Source organism: Sander lucioperca, chromosome 10 (genome assembly GCF_008315115.2).
Source record: "Sander lucioperca isolate FBNREF2018 chromosome 10, SLUC_FBN_1.2, whole genome shotgun sequence".
Lineage (NCBI taxonomy): Eukaryota > Metazoa > Chordata > Actinopteri > Perciformes > Percidae > Sander > Sander lucioperca.
Window position 1 is genome coordinate 9,981,335 of NC_050182.1, and position 16,715 is coordinate 9,998,049.

The 16,715-nt window shown below is 38.3% G+C and overlaps 2 protein-coding genes and 1 long non-coding RNA gene across 3 annotated transcripts; 1 reads left to right on the plus strand and 2 right to left on the minus strand.

Moving 5' to 3' along the window:
* The first annotated feature begins 2,195 nt into the window (after nt 1–2,195).
* Nucleotides 2,196–8,575, plus strand: LOC116049101. The gene is made up of 5 exons (XM_031298494.2): nt 2,196–2,284; nt 3,473–3,553; nt 3,654–3,798; nt 4,718–4,953; nt 8,081–8,575. The coding sequence occupies exons 2-5, from the start codon at nt 3,491–3,493 to the stop codon at nt 8,255–8,257; spliced, it is 621 nt and encodes a 206-aa protein (XP_031154354.1). The 5' UTR covers nt 2,196–2,284; nt 3,473–3,490; the 3' UTR covers nt 8,258–8,575.
* Nucleotides 8,576–8,600: 25 nt separating this feature from the next.
* On the minus strand, nt 8,601–9,529 carry LOC116049107. The gene is made up of 2 exons (XR_004104811.2): nt 9,098–9,529; nt 8,601–8,833 (listed from the first exon to the last, which is right to left on the minus strand). It is a non-coding gene; the product is annotated as an uncharacterized LOC116049107 (long non-coding RNA).
* Nucleotides 9,530–9,611: 82 nt separating this feature from the next.
* On the minus strand, nt 9,612–16,615 carry dctn3 (dynactin 3 (p22)). Its single transcript, XM_031298495.2, has 7 exons — nt 16,405–16,615; nt 15,064–15,148; nt 13,969–14,055; nt 13,084–13,167; nt 11,183–11,241; nt 11,019–11,078; nt 9,612–10,223 (listed from the first exon to the last, which is right to left on the minus strand). Exons 1-7 carry the CDS (start codon nt 16,504–16,506, stop codon nt 10,137–10,139), a joined length of 564 nt encoding a protein of 187 aa, XP_031154355.1. The 5' UTR covers nt 16,507–16,615; the 3' UTR covers nt 9,612–10,136.
* Between the last annotated feature and the right edge of the window lie 100 nt (nt 16,616–16,715).

A 16,715-nucleotide genomic window follows, 5' to 3' on the forward strand; every position in this document is an offset into this window, starting at 1 on the left:
TGCTGCCAATGCAACGTCACCTGTGTAGACACAGTGTAATATGCAGCTACAGTAAGAGTGTCTAAGTATAAATGTAAAGCATTGCTTGCATATCAAAACTATTTTTGACAATCCTGAGTCAAATCAAACAACTTAGAAAGAGGTCAGCCTTTCCATACTGAGTTGGTGGTAGAACTGGAAGGTTAATCAGTTGTCCCATAAGCATTACTTAATGCAGAACAGGGTCTAACAGCACACAAGGGGGTTTCAGTCCAAGTGACTGACAGAACAGATGCCCTCCTATATTAATTATTATAGCGGTCTAAAAAAGGTTATTTTCACACAGAACTCAGTGATTGTGTTGGGCTCTAAGCTCTACCAAAACGCCGGTGACCAACTCTCAGTACTGTGCCTGAATGCATCCTGTGTATTCAGAGAAGGAGTTCTAGAGACACGGTGTAACGTACAGCTACAGTAAGAGTTTCAACTCAAAAGGAAACTAGTTAATTAAGAGAATATGTCATACAGCCCTGAGCAATATTCACATGTTTTTTCTCTGACCAAAACTTGACATTTTCACTTCCTAGTCCTGTACCTTTATGATATTTTTCAAAATGACTTTTTGTAAGTGAGCAGGAGTGGCTTCAGTGGGTTTCTCAGGGACACTCTGCTGCTGTGAAAAAGGAACCTGTTGGAAACCACTAGGCTATGTGCATTAACACACACAGAGAGCCCTAAATCTATAACAGTTTATAGATATGTGATAGTAATCACACACAGGAAAAGTAAAAGAAAAAAGTAATATTTATTGTATTAACCGCAGTCATGCTGACAGGAGACATATAGAACATTTTAATTCCAGAATATAGGAAAGAATAATAAAGCTAATTTCAGTTTTTACAAATCATTGTAGAAGGCATCCAGAGAGAAAATCTGAAAGAAATGAAGAGCATATATGTGTGTATGTGTGTGTGTGTGTTAGGCCACTACTGCCACCCCAAATTATAGTATATATGTGATTGTTTGTGTGCGCAAGCATGCATGAATTTGCTTAAAAGTGTGCGAGCTGCAGGAAGACAAGTGTGCATCTAAGTGGAAATAAGTGAATGTGTATCACTTCCCCAGCTGCTTTTGGTCTTTCTTCTGTGTGTGTGTGTGTGTGTGTGAAAAAGAGGAAATCAGCTCATCTACACCTAGACACGTGGAGGACCATATAGTCTCTATAACATCGTTAAACGTTTCGGAGAATTGGGCAGCAGTGGCAGGTTTAATTATCCTGCATTGACAAGGCGGAGCACATTGCATTAACAGTATTAATGCTGGGAAGGGAAACGTCAAATAAAACCGGTGTGTGGTCAGAAAAAACACATTTGCATATTTCGATATTTAAAATAGGCAAACTGCATGACAAAACAAGATCTAGTGTGTGGCCATGGATCTGTGTCGGACGACTTACAAACTGTGTAAGGTTAAAAGCATCAATAAGATTTAAAAAATCTTTAGCCAGCAGATTCGTAGGGCAGCATACATGAATATTAATATCTCCTACAATTAAGATCTAGTCATATTACGGCATGATTTCAGACAATAATTCAGAAAAATCTCCGATGAAGTTCTTGTTGTATTTAGGAGGTCGATAGTTAAGTACACACAGAACAGGCTGAGATTTTCCCAAATCTTTTGTACCATATTAAATGGTTTTGCAACATCCGTAAGCTTTTTTCTGCGTGATTTATCAAGCCAGTTTAAGTTGAAGTCACCCATAAGTATAACTTATTTTCTTTCATGTTGTTTAAGGGTTGCAGATAAACAGCTAAAAAAATCATTTGTGGCAGTAGGTGGGCGATAAACTGCAAAGACAACAAAAGACATTTCGAGGGACAATGTAATAGTAACCCCCACACACTCCAGGGTGTTTTCATTCATATCTATTTGTTTGCTTAGAATGCTCTTCTTAACATAAATTAAAACCCCACCGCCTTTCCCTTGACTTCTGTGTCGTCTGTACACCTTATAACCCGGGATATTAAATACAGATAAAGGAGTTGTAAGAGTTAGCCAAGTTTCAGTGAGACACAGGTAGTCAAGGTTTGAGTCCGTTAGCAAATGTTCCAATTGTTCAGTTTTGGATACAACGCTACGTATATTCAAATGTCCACCAAAAACACCTTTCGGTTTTGTTTTCTGGTTCCATAATTAGCACGCGTGGTTAACAGTCTGAAACAGTCTGTGTGTGTATGTGTTAGTGTCAGGGTGTCAAGAAGCTTGATTGTACTGCTTATTTCATCTCCTCAACACCTCCGTGGTAGGTCATCATTTTATCTGTCCGCTGTCTGCTTTCTGTCTTTTCTTTTTATTACTTTTCTACTATCTATCCTTCCTCAAACTCAGTCTCATTGCTTGAATACTTAAATTCCGTGGGAAACATTTTGAGTCAATGTTGTTTTTGTGGTGTTGAAGCATTATTCTTTAGTCATTAGCTATGTTTCCATCCACACGTTTTTATCCGAATTAAGTGATATTGAATGAAAAATGCCTTATGGAAACAGTAAAATTCGATTGAATTTCATGAATATCAACACAAAGGAAATACGTTCGGTCTCATCGGATTTTATCTTGATCGATATATGGCTTATGCGATAAATGCTGATGGAAACGTTATTTGCAGAATAAATAATGAATTGCAATTAAGTTTTAGGTCATTTTATGGTTGCAACCCGCCACAAAACAAAGAAGAAGACGATTTAGTTCATTTCCGCTCTGTTTGCACACATGCGGGTTGGTTTCTGGTGACACACCAGCAACAACCCGCTTGTGTGCAAACAGTGCGGAAATACTGGGCGGAAATGAACTAAAACTTAACTTTGTTTTGTGGCGGGTTGCAAACATAAAATGACCTAAAAGTTAATCGCAATTCATTATTTATTCGGCAAATAACGTTTCCATCAGCATTTAACGCATAAGCCGTATATCGATCAAGATAAAATCCGATGAGACCGAATGTATTTCCTTTGAGTCGATATTCATGAAATTCAACTGAATTTTACTGTTTCCATAAGGCATTTTTCATTCGATATCACTTAATTCGGATAAAAACGTGTGGATGGAAACATAGCTAATGTTTGCTTGAATGTTGTGCGATTCAGTGCGAAAATGAATGGAAACACCTTAAGATGTCTAAAATCAATTCAATATACCAATTTGATCGCAAAACAGCATTTATTCGCTTTAAAGCCGTTGGATGGAAACACACTTTCACCAGCTTTATTCGCATGACTTTTTTTACCGAACTTTAGATAATTCGATTGACAAGTGGATGGAAACTTAGCTATTGTGTCTGCTTATGTATTCTTATCCAGAATATGAACTACCTTTGGTGCATGAAATTCCACTCTCTAGAATTTTTTAGAAAATGTCTTTACTTGTAAAATCAAATGAGTTTAGTAAACGATCAGTTTCAGATAACCTTACAGCATTGTAATGTTCATCACAGCCGTTCACTGCTGGAACAATGAGGAAGCTGATCTTGGTGGCTGTGATCCTTCAGCTGGTGATTACAGTCGACATAAATGGAGTAAGTTAATAACTTTCAGTATTGTATTTATGCCGTATTGTGGTGCTCTAGAACATATCAGTAAATAAATTTCTTCCATTTCCATTTCTTTCTTTAACAGTTCCAGTTTGGAGATATCATTTCTTTCAAACCCAGGTGTAAGACGGTTTTTGGGAAAAGCATTTACTACCAGCACTATGCTGTCTATGTGGGCGACAGACAACTCCCTGGTAAAAAAGACGGGCAGAACATATTTGAACGCATAAGTACGTATATTTAGAAACTCTAAAGGCAGTAAATCAATTCAATCTTACAATGAGAGCAACAATACAACAAACCTCAGGTGTTTGATATCATCTAGTATCATCTTTACCATACAGTACATGGAGTATATGCTGAATGTGATTTTGTTATGCTTTGCTCAGACCAGCTACCTCCACAACTTGGAATTATGTCAACAATCATGCACTAAAACATCTTCCAGCAGAGTGAGAAACACTGTTGGAAGATGAGCATGAGTTTAGCATGAATGTGTGTTGTTTCCTCTGATAATCCAGAAACCTTTGGGATGGGTTTTGAAGAAAGTCTCAGGGTAGAGCAGGAAAATCACAACTCTATTTTGGATACAAATAACATGTTTCATGGAGAGAGGCGGAAAAGTGGCAAGAGTCATTATTATGTTAATGTGACTAATACTTGGGTGTATGATGAAATACCTACAAAGCGAATTATAATCCCCCTCTGTTGTACTTTGTGTTTAGTGCTAATTGGCAAATGCTAGGATGCTAACATGCTAAACTAAAGTTTGAACATGGAAAACACATCTGCTGTTAGCATCTAGCTTAATAAAGCACTGAGCCTGGTAAAGGCACACTAGTGAAGAGTCCTAGGCTTGTGTTTAAAAAAAGAGCTTTTAGACAGAAATAAGTACGTATTGTAAATGTTTACATGCTGTACATCTAATAATTATTATTTATAATAAAAATAAATAAATGTGTTTAGTGCTAATTGGCAAATGCAAGGATGCTAACATGCTAAACTAAAGTTTGAACATGGAAAACACATTTGCAGCACACTAGTGAAGAGTCCTAGGCTTGTGTTCAAAAAAAGAGCTTTTAGACAGAAATAAGTATACATGTAAATGTTTACATACTGTACATCTAATAATTTATTCCCTGGTTATAGACGAGAAGCCTTCCTGTGTTTTCTCTCCACTGGACATGACTGAGGAGCCTGAGGTGTTCAATTACCTCGATGGATACAAGGACAAGAAAGGAAAGGAGTACAAGGCAGGAACTGAGGCAGAAATGACCGCGCGCATCAACAAACGAAAAGCCAAGTGTGGGTGGTATAATGTCTTCCTCAACAACTGTGAACACCTTGCTACCTATGTGCGTTACGGAGTGAGGTTTGCACTGCAGGTAGGTGGCTGATTAAAAGTGGCCCATCATCATTTTTGATACTGCCTTGCCAATTTATTAAAGCATGACACATTTTATTAAGTTCAGACCAAGGCTTACATGAATAGTTTGACATTTTGGGAAATACACTTATTTGGAAGGACTGAAGTATAAAAACGACAAGTTTTGGTTTTTATGAGTTCTCTTGCGACTTCCTTGAGTCTTGTCCTCACCGTGAGGTTGCCACAGTTTTCAAACGGATTAAAAAGAAAGAAATATATCTTTGAATTAATAAGCTTCAGAGGTGTTGCGAGGCAGATTCTTTTCTTTCTTTCAACAGAGCCAGGCTAGTGGTTTTACCTTGCTTCCAGTCTTTCATTAAAGGAGACATGTCATGTTTATTTTCAGATTAATACTATTTTAGGTGTCTACTAGAAAATGTGTTTACAAAAAACACTTTATTTTCTTTTATTGTCTGTCTGAATATACCTGCATTCACCCTCTGTCTGAAATGCTCTAGTTTAGTGCCTGTCTCTTTAAGGCCCTGTTTACATGATGACGCTCGCGGGTGAAAACGAAAAAATATTTTATCGGATGTGCCTTTCGTTTATACCGCAACGGCGTTTTTGGGGCTTAAAAACGCAAAGAAGTGAAACCACCCTCCAGAGTGGAAATCTTAAAAGCGCTCCACCGTCACGTCCCCGTCTAAAGGGTAAAAACGCAAAAGTCTGAAGACAGCGGTATGGAGAGAGACGAGAAAAAGGCGTCCAGGTAGTAGGCTACAGAAATTATAGGCTCCTGTTATCTAAAAGATTTTCAATGTAATGGCTCAATATTTAAGTGATTTCGACAATGTGATAAGGTTGTTATAGTTCGATGACCATATGTAGGCATTCATTTGAGCCAGAGTAGGCTACAACGTATGGAAGATATATTTATTCATAATTCAAATTGAAAGTCCAAAGAGAAAACAAAGCTCAAATTGAAAATCATTCAAAAATCATGCCATAATTAAATGTGAAATGTGAAATGTAAAAGTTTAAATGGAAATACTTAAATTAAAATCTCAAATAGAAAAAAAGAAATCATTTTATTTTAGCCTTTCCCCTTTATAATTTTCAATTTTCAATTTGACATTTTATCTTTTGAATTTTACGTTTTACATTTGACATTGACATTTTAAGATTCACCTTTTACATTTCGATTTAACATTAAGCTTTTCATTTAGAAGTGACAGGTGTCAATTTAAATGAGGAGGCGTGGCCCAACGGCTGGTGGGAGGGTCTGAAACCACTTCCAGCTGACACTGGCCGCCGGTAAGCAAGCGATCCCGGCCACCACAAGCTGGCTGTCACCTAAGACTGGAGCTTCCAAGTCCGACAACATATCGGAGCAAATGTGCAATTGGCCATCAATTTTTGTAAAACTGTCCATATTCAAACTCTACACAGTTAATTTCTCACATAAAACAGTCTCAGAAATGAATTTAGTGGTGAAATAGCAGACCAAAAAAAGCAATCAATTCTAGAATCTAGATTGGGAAACCTTTTACAATTTCCGTCTGCTATTTCACCACTCATTTCCCCACACCTTTTCTAACTATAAGCGCGGTTCAATCATGCGAGGCTCAGCTGCGGCTCATCTAGAGATTTGGCATTCCCAGGCAAGGGAAGGGATGAAGGGAGGGAGGAAGCTGGTTCAGCCTGCTGGAGAAGCCGCTACAGTGCCTGTCTCCTTATCTTGCCCGGGGCCGGGGCACATCGCTACACGCTGTAGCGGCTTCTCCAGCAGGCTGAACCGGCTTCCTCCCTCCCTTCCCCGCCTGGGCCACATCGCTACCTGGATGTAGCTACCTACCTCTATGAGCCGCAATCGAGCCGCGAGATTCTAGAATTGATTGTTTTTTTTGTCCGCTATTTCACCACTAAATTCATTTCTGAGACTGTTTTATGTTCTATTAATTGTGTACAGTTTGTACAGGATATTGGTAGTGCTCCCGTGGGTGCTGTGCTGTGGCTTATCATGGTCGACTGTGCCGGTCATCATCAGACAAACATGCAACTCCACCTCCTCGTCTTTTCCAGACAAGCTTTTGTTGTTTTGGTTTAGCCATTGACATATATTAGCGCTACTAATGAGAGAAGTAGAATGAAGGTTCTACGCAGGAGCGCTGCCTTGGTGGTGTTGTGTGGAAGTGCCACCTAGCCGCCTGGCGTGCATACTACATCGCATTTCACACACTTTTGCATCACCATATGCACGCAGATCTCCCCCCCCCCCAAACTCTTGTCTAAACGCAGAATAAAAAGTGACAACGTAACGCCACTTTTGCGTTTTCTCTTCAGATCGTTTCCGTCTAAACATAGCCTATGACCCCTCTTTGAAAAACCCAGTCTGCTTTCATTGGCTTGCAAGAAAGATATGGCGCACATTTGCAAAAGTTCTCAAGCAGTGGGTAAGGAAGCTGTTAGAAAAATTACACTTAGAACGATTTTGCTTCAGTTTCTTTGTTAATACTACTTGGTGTCGGGGTGAAAAGACCATTTCAAACAATAAATAAAATATATGATGTCGCAGCCATCTTGAAACAAACAGGGGCTTGGATAGAGCTGGACAGAGCTATTATCTATTAATACCAAGGAAAACAAATGCGTATATTTCAATAAAATACATCCGTCAACGTCACGTAAGGTGCTTTTATTTTGTGGAAATATTTTTCACCCGCCCCATTTACTTCATTAGAAAAGGCACCAAAGTCTGGACCAATACAAACTTCTAATATTGTATGACTGTTCCTTCTTTCTAGCTACATACTGTATTTAACAGACATCCCTCAGCAAATAAGCAGATTTCCCAAAATGTCTCAAAGGAATACTTCTGACCTTTTGACACAAAAGTTGTCAGTAGTGACATTATGCATGACACCAGGACACATGGACGCTGTGGTAGACAATGCGATTGTTGGTTTTAAACAGCACCCTCAAATCTCCAAATTTCCTTCCAGCTTACTGTTGATGTTTTGAGCAGCAACAGTTTATAGCCAAGATGATCTACTGAGTGTTGTATGTTCAAATGACACAACATTGCACGTTGTATTTATCTCTCATTAAGGTCACAATTAACTTAATCACTTTTCTTTTGTTTCTAGTACAACATGACTGGTGAAAAACTCTGCATTAACAACCCCTTCAGAATCAGTGCAAAAGATGTGGTGAAGTACGTAAGGGAAAATGAAGAGTTGCTCTACAATGTCGCCGGCTTACAAGTATTCCCTCAATTAACCCTCTCAGTGTGTCTTGCTCTCTTCTGCATTTTCCTTATGTGATAGTCTGGGGCCATTAAAGGAAGTGGGGCGATACATTCCTTAATGTAGAACCGGGTCTAACAGCACAGGAGCATCTGCATTTTCTACTTTGATACAAATGTTTGAGAAAGAATGTCAACACAGGATGTTCTCACATATTCTCACACATCAAGCTTTTTTTTGCTCTATTATAACCACAGAGCTTCTTCCCATAACCTTCTTTGTCCTTTCAGTTCTGTCACAACCAGGCCTTTTCTGCTCAGCAACAGAAGTACATAAGTACCTTCTGGTTCCTCTGTTCATTATCTCACTCTTCTGTGATGTACTGAACCTTCTTTGCACAAAGAATAAAGACTTAAAAGACTTGTTGACTGAAGCTTTATTTCAGATCTTGGCCTATGTACATTATTAGAATTCCCACCACAGTATACAGAGACGGAGGACTAGAGCTGCTGCCAATGCAACGTCACCTGTGTAGACACAGTGTAATATGCAGCTACAGTAAGAGTGTCTAAATATTTCACAGCAAAGGAAACAAGTCAAATAACAGAATACACCATAATGCCTTAAAGCGCATTATATTCACATGCTTTTTCTCTGACCAAAACTTACATTTCGTCACCTTCCTAAAATAATGGCCTAAGTCATTTTTTGACAAAAAATATTTTTTTGCCTAAATCATCTCCTCATGGTGCTGGCCACCTCTGGTAAAATTGCCTACATCCTCAGTTGAACAGGTCTTGTGATTCCACACCTTTAGTATAATGGCCTAAGTCAAGCGTGTGACTTAGGCAATTTAGTTTTTTGTGTTTTCTGAAAAACCTGAAAAAATGACTTAGGCCATTATTTTTGGAAGGTGACGATTTTTGACATTCTCACACCCTAATCCTGCACTTTTCTGATGCTTTCCAAAATGACTTAGTGAGTAAACAGAAGGGGCTTCAGTGATGTTGCTCAGGGCCACTTTGTTGCTGTGAAAAAGGAACCTGTTGGAAACCACAAGGCTATGTGCATTAACACATACAGAGAGCCCTACATCTGACTGCAGTTTATAACAGTTTACAGATAGGTGACAAACATCACACACACACACAAGAGAAGTGAAAGAAAAAAGTAATATTTATTGTGTTAACTGCAGTCATGCTGTATGACATGAGACAGATGGAACATTTTAAATCCAGAATATAGGAAAGAATAATTAAGCTAATTTAAGTTTTTACAAATCCTTTCAGAAGGCATCCAGAGAGAAAATCTAAAGCCTTGAAGAGGATATGTGTGAGTGTGAGAGAGAGAGAGAGAGAGAGAGAGAGAGAGAGAGAGAGAGAGAGAGAGAGAGAGAGAGAGAGAGAGAGAGAGAGAGAGAGAGAGAGAGAGAGAAAATGGGTAAAGGGCAGAACAACAAGTCTTGTGACTGTCCTGCCGTAGGGAGGCAGTGTTGGAAAGTTGAGTTGATATATGCAAACATAAAAAGCTCTATTGTCAGAAAATAAATAACAGCAGCATCTCCGAGCTGTCTGAACCACACGTCACGTGATAGGCGTGAGTTCCTCCAGACGACAGTCACATGAGACCGAGTTCCTTTACATTTTTACATTTACTCCATTCTTAGTGACGATTTTATTAAATAAGATTGGTTCGAGAATTGTTGAGAACCAACGATATCATGGAGTGGTGCGGCAATTAAGGTATCAATGTTATATCACCTGATTCAACTCAATGTTGGCAAATTGATAAGCAGTTAAACATGCAAGTGAGATGTTGTGATCCTTTTGTCTCACTTTTCTTCCGACTTATTGTGGAAGAACAAGCAACACGTGGAACACGCGTCTCATCTAAAGCTCCCACCACAGCGCAGTCCTCTTCTCCTTCATCGCCATCCTCATCAGTATGTTGACAGGAGCTACTCCACGGGCCGAATGCCCTTGGCCTCCTCCAGCTTCCTCAGGGTCTCATCCCACTGGGTGAACTGCTTGGACAGCAGGAACATCTGCCAATCAGAGGTCAGGGGTCAGTGGGTGGAGCTTTGTCCCGGCAGACAAAAAAACTGAGCAGCAAGTTTAATAGTTTAATTTCTATCTCATATGTGGCCGGTGGATCCAAAACTTCAGCAGCTTAGAAGAATATCAGACAAATTAGTTTAAGAAAAGAAAAGCTAGATTGATTATTTAAGTACTTATGTGCTATAATTATTTTATCTAAAGCTGCAAAGATTAATTGATTAGTTGTCAACTACTAAATTAATCGACAACTAGTCATTTCTTTCATTAAAAATTTTCAGGGTTAAATTCAAGGCTTTTAAAAGACCTTTTTAATACCATTTCAAATGAAATTCAATGCCAACTCCGTACCCATGCAGACAAAAGTATGAGGGGAAAATGTAAAATCTGTATACATTTTAAAAAAGGAATATTTTTCTGATTGCAGCTTCTTAAATGTGAATATGTTCTAGTTTCTTCTCTGCTCTGTGACAGTAAACTGAAAATCTTTGAGTTGTGGACAAAAAACTTGTGAGGACATCTTGGTTCTTTGGGGAAACACTGATCGACAAATTTCACAATTTTCTGACATTTTATAGACCAAACCACTAATCGATTAATCGAGAAAATAATCGACAATGAACATAATGGTTAGTTGAAGCCCTACTTTTATCCCACAAGAGATAAGAGAGTACCAGAAGAAGTTTGTAATTATGTGAAATTTACAATGTTTTTGTGTTTAATACTTTGTCTTATGGTATTTTTTTATTTCAATGATATAAAACAAATTAGAGGAGAAAAAGTACCATTTTGTTGTATTCCTCAAAAAGCTTCTTCACTTCCAGGGACTGAGCCTCAGTTTGGTCCTGTAAAAGAGACAAACATTGGCTCAACAGATACAATCTTACAAGAGAGAAACGAGGCAGACAGAGAAAGAGAAAGAGAAAGAGAAAGAGAAAGAGGGGGTTACCTGCTCTTTGATGTGAATCTGTGACAGGCGCTGCAGCTTGGTGGCGTGTTCCGGTACATCTGAGGGAAACAGAAACACACAGCTAACACAGTCCTGAAGGAACAAACACTCCTCTACCGATCCAGCAGCTGTACAACACCACCGCAAAACACTACGCTACTGAATAAAAAGCCTAGGAAGTCACATAAAAAAAGATTAGTTACATTCATTTCTCTCTAAAGCATGACAAAATGTTTCAACAGGGGCTGTCGGTATGCGACGATGATAATCCTGTTTTACACTGTGTGTGAGTGTGGAGGAAACTGAAGGGTTTGCAGTGACAGAAAAACTCAGACTTCATTCCACATGTAACCAAAATGATGGATGTTCATGTAACAACTCCTTTATTACGTTGGATTGGCGACCACGTAAACAGCTCGTAATGCATAGCGTAAGCTACGTTTAAAAACATCACAACATCCCCACACTACATGTCACAAAAATAACAATGTCGCCAAGACGTAGTACACGGACGTCGATATGCGGTTTTGGATCAGTGACAATAAGTACTTCATTTAAATATCTTTATAAAACAGACCTGCCGTGAACTGCATAATGAATCACATAAAATGTAGCCTACAAAAATATGCCGGCAATTGTGCTGCCTGGCCGTCCAGTGCTTTAACGCATGCGTGGTACAAATAGTGTGGGGAAACCGTCATGTTTTCTACTACGTATTTATGCGCATGCGTGTATCAGATCATGCGGGCAACACAGATCGCGTACCCACAGGGACTATAGCATGCAGTCAGGGACATGTGTGGAGTTGGAGCAACACAGATCCATGTTATATCCAACCAATATAGGCTAACAACACTGATTAACTAAATGAAATGAAATTATAATCAATCCAATAACAAAACCCTTAAATCATGTATACTGTAGTAGGCAGAATGAATGACATGCTGCTAATAAATACTGCCGAATGTGTGTAGTGTTGGCAGTATCACCGTGACATGGTACGAATATTGTGTGGAGGGAAACTGCATCCAAAGAAAATGGTATGAATGGATAGAAAATGTATTAGAAGTGGCTGATACTGTAGGTAGTAGTGATGGTATTTTGGAAATAAAAAAGCAACATAAAAGTAAATTCTATGATGAACTGGGTCAAATGTTCCCTACAAGATACCTGAGTGCATACAGCTGAGCTCAGTCCCCTTTCAGCACTAAACGTCACTCTTTCATTTCTGGGTTTACATTTCATACAAACAAGTTAGCAGTGGTTTAAAGTCCTGGATCTCAGACCTCCTTCCAGCAAATAAACATGATTTGATAGATTTAAAACAAAAGCAAAAAAAACAAGCCAAAGTGTCCAACAAACTTCCACTAAACCGTAACCCTTCTTCACGTTTAGACACTTGGCTATCAAACAGGCAAACAGCAGTAAACATGAGCTCCTTCTAGAGCTGGGCAATATATTGATACTATATCGATACCGTGATATGAGACTAGATATCGTCTTAGATTTTGGATATTGTAATATCGTAATATGGCATAAGTGTTGTCTTTTCCTGGTTTTAAAGGCTGCATTACAGTAAAGTGATGTCATTTTCTGAACTTAACAGGCTGTTCTAGCTGTTCTATTATTTGCCTTTACCCACTTAGTCATTATATCCACATTACTGATGATTATTTATCAAAAATCTCATTGAGTAAATATTTTGTGAAAGCACCAATAGTCAACACTACAATATCGTTGCGGTATCGATATCGAGGTATTTGGTCAAAAATATTGTCATATTTGATTTTCTCCATATCACCCAGCCCTAGATCCTTCCTACTTTGCGGTCAGGGTTAAAACCACGGAGCCGAGGTTGCTCTGTCCTTGCTTTGCTTACTTTCCTGCCAAGTGACGCTCACCTCGGATGTAGGTGCTGTCCAGCAGCGGCTGCGTGTTGCTGACTTGCTCCAGCAAAGCAGCCTGGGAAAGCAGGAAGTCCTCCTCTGGGCAGACAAATACACAACAGCATCACCAATCAGAAGTGAGCTACTCTTTTAGTCTGCCACAATAAAATCATTATTAGAGCCCGACCGATAATTAGGATTTTTAAGGTCGATATCGATACAAATATTTGGTGATTTAAAAATCTGATATATGCTCTAATAATTATTATTTCATGTGATAACTTGACACAACATTGAATTTTACATTTATAGCATTAAGCATTAAAATTACAAATACAATGTGTCTTCATATACAATAAATTAATATAAGCCTAAAATAAAGAAACTGCCTGAGTTCATTTTGATTACAGTTGTAAATAGATGTTAATTTTTATTTGATGTAACAATTCCAAATGTTGCTGCACAATGAATTGTCTCAGAAATAATTGTCTCTTTCAGTCAACTTAAAAAATATGTATGTATTCTTGGTTTTATATCAGTTATATGACCAAGATAATACAATACCACAAATATACAGCCTATGAAGTAAACCACGCCTCATTATTATCATAACTCTTTATTATCATAAAAAACATTTTTCTGTATCCCCTCCTTGTCATATTTGTTGCTATGAACGTGTAGTGTCTAAGTGCAAACAACTAACAATTTAAATAATAAAAATATTTAGTCGGACCAATAATTTATTTAATTACAATCTAAACTAAATCAACAATTACCAGTCATAAGACCTTAGCTAATTTCAGCAATTAATTGCGTTTAAACAAAGACGCCGCGATTATGTAAAAAAAATGGACAATAAGACAATTACGTAATAACTGTGACAGGCCTACTGGTTCTTACCAGCAAGAATGAACTCCAGCTTCATGGCGTCAGGTACAGAGATGTGGTCCGTGAACTGGGGGTCCAGGTACTTCAGCAGGTCCTCAACTGCACCACAACACCAATCATTAGGATTAAAGACTCACCCAACAGTCTAAAGTCGGACTACAGAAACATTTACTGCAAGCACTGTTATGACATTTGGAATTTCAGAAATGCACTTGGTAGCATTTTTTTGCATCTTATGTCAGCTTTTTAATGTTCAGTGGGCACTGTGAATGACATAAGTTTCTAAAATATTTAAATATTTAGAGGGCCCGGTGGCCAAATTGTTAATGCACATACTACATGAACGCCATAGCTCAACTCCGGGCCAGGGGATCTTTCTTGCTGTAGTGGAAGAAGTATTCAGATCCTTTACTTAAGTAAAAGTACTAACACCACACTGTAAAAATACTCTGTTACAAGTAAAAGTCCTACATTGAAAATGTTGCTTAAGTAAAAGTATGTAAGTATCATCAGGAAAATGAACCTAAAGTATTAAAAGTAAAAGTGCTCAATGCAGAAAAACCCACACATTTTAGAAACTGGAAACAATCCAAACAGTTCTGTCAATCAACTAAGTTGTTTAATCTTTTATCATTTCAGCTGGACTTATATGCCGTTATATTGTTGGGTAGTTTAATTTATAATAAAACATCATATTTTATAAACTACATTTATTTTGTGTGCAAATATCTTCATTTGTAAAGTAACTAAAGCTGTCAGATGAATGTAGTGGAGTAAAAAGCACAATATTTCTCTCTGAAATGTAGCAGAGTAGAAGTAGAAAGTAGCATGAAAAGAAAAGACTCAAGTTAAGAACAAGTACCTCACATTTGTACTTAAGTACAGTACTTGAGTAAATGTACTTCGTTACATACCACCACTGCTTTCTTGCACATCATAACCCTCCCTCTCCCCATGTTTCCCTGTCTATCTATACACTGACCACTAAATAAAGGAAATAAATGCAAAATGCCAAGGAAAAATAATAACAATATTGTAGATAAACAGTTACAACAAGCCTGTAATCCAGGCTGTGAGGATGGATATACAACGCAGCGTGCGACTCACTCTTCTTGTGCAGGATCTTCACTCGTTCTCTCTTGTTGGCCGTATTGGTCAGACCAGCCTGAATCCTGGCCAAAGACTCAGTGCACTGCAGGACAAAGGACAGTGATTACATTCAATGTTAGTGTTTAACAAGTGTACATGAAAGTCATACAATTGAATCAATGTGTATGAGCATTTCTGTGCAATATGTGGCAAATAGTTAATACTGTGCAAAAACACAAAATCAAGTTCAAGTGTGTCATGTCTTTAAGGAATGGAGATTTATTACATTCAAAAGGAACATGAGAAATTTCAGTATGCTGGCCAATCATGGCCATTTGCTTATGCACAATCACAGTATCTCATTCTGAGTACATGACTGAACAATACGTTAGTAAGGTCAACTTCAGTCAACTATCAGAGACATAAAAACACGTTTTAAGCAGGACACAAAAACTAGCACTAGCCCCGCCCCCCCCGAAAATACAACATCTATCAAGAATCTACAATGCTCCTTTGGTTAAAAGTGATCCAGCACATCATATGATGCTAACACGCTACATTAACTGGCTCAAAAGGACCATACCATATTTTTGGCCAATTTGCTAAAGAAAATATGTACACCTATGAGTATTGCTGACAAGCATACCCCAGAATTTTCGATTGAAAAATAGGTTTTCCTAAATTCCAGGAAACCAGTGACTTTTGTTCATGTTAGTGAAGTATCAAACTCAACCCTGAGATAATACATCGATGTGACCATCATTTGTGCCTTTACTTTTAATGACTACCTCTCCCTGCTTTACATTACATTCATAATAATATGTTCTCTTTAACACAGGCTATCTTATTTTTTTTATCCCAAGTATTTACTTATTCTTTCTCCTAGGAGTGTCCATTGTTATAACTTAAATAGACTTGTTGTGTTCAGAGCAACTGTCCAAAACCCAGCAATTGTCAATGTACAATTATATGAAACAGGTCTAAAACACTTGTGTATGACTACAAAAGTGCCCAGGTTAGAGCATTGTTTGATTAGTAGCAACAGCTAATTAAGCTAAAACTAGCTCCAGTTTTTGTCCATCACATCTAATCGTTTATCGATTGATACTTTTGCATTATTAGTTATAGGCATGACTATGCTAAAATACACCGTCATGGCAGCATAAATTACAGCATGCTATGCTTTTCTAGTAACATCTAGCTATTGCTGTAAAGCCAATGTGCATAAAATAGAAAGGGCGTTTACTCAATCCCACTGACAGAGCTATCGTTAGCTCTGCTAAGCTAACAGCAAGCTAGCTTTTTTATTAGTCCCCCCCACCCGTTCATCAGGATATAGCTACATTAGTCTCAGCGAACCTTGACGGGTTTTCCACTTTTGTTTCTTCTCTCCCCGTATATACGACTCTCCAGCTCCCGAAGACGCATTTCTAAGTTATCCACCTCCAAAATTTTATCCATTCTTGAAGCTACTAGAGCCACAACAAAATCCAAACAGCCCCGTAAACGGAGTATTTTTCCCCGAAGACATATCCCGCCCTACCCTGCCTTACTCTGCCTCTGATTGGCTTACTCTGGCATTCTTACCCTGACTCTGACCAATCCCACTTTTTCTTCTTTCTTTCTTTTTTTGGATAAGGTAGACTAGACGCTACAATGGCGTATTGCTG

Coding starts and splice junctions, on each gene's coding strand:
- LOC116049101 (XM_031298494.2), top strand. CDS start 3,491: ATGAGGAAGCTGATCTTGGTGGCTGTGATCCTTCAGCTGGTGATTACA. Junction 3,554..3,653: donor TTACAGTCGACATAAATGGA/GTAAGTTAATAA, acceptor TTTCTTTAACAG/TTCCAGTTTGGAGATATCAT. Junction 4,954..8,080: donor GAGTGAGGTTTGCACTGCAG/GTAGGTGGCTGA, acceptor TTTTGTTTCTAG/TACAACATGACTGGTGAAAA.
- dctn3 (XM_031298495.2), bottom strand. CDS start 16,506: ATGGATAAAATTTTGGAGGTGGATAACTTAGAAATGCGTCTTCGGGAG. Junction 15,149..16,404: donor AAAGTGGAAAACCCGTCAAG/GTTCGCTGAGAC, acceptor TTTGTCCTGCAG/TGCACTGAGTCTTTGGCCAG. Junction 11,242..13,083: donor GGACAGCACCTACATCCGAG/GTGAGCGTCACT, acceptor TGTTTCCCTCAG/ATGTACCGGAACACGCCACC.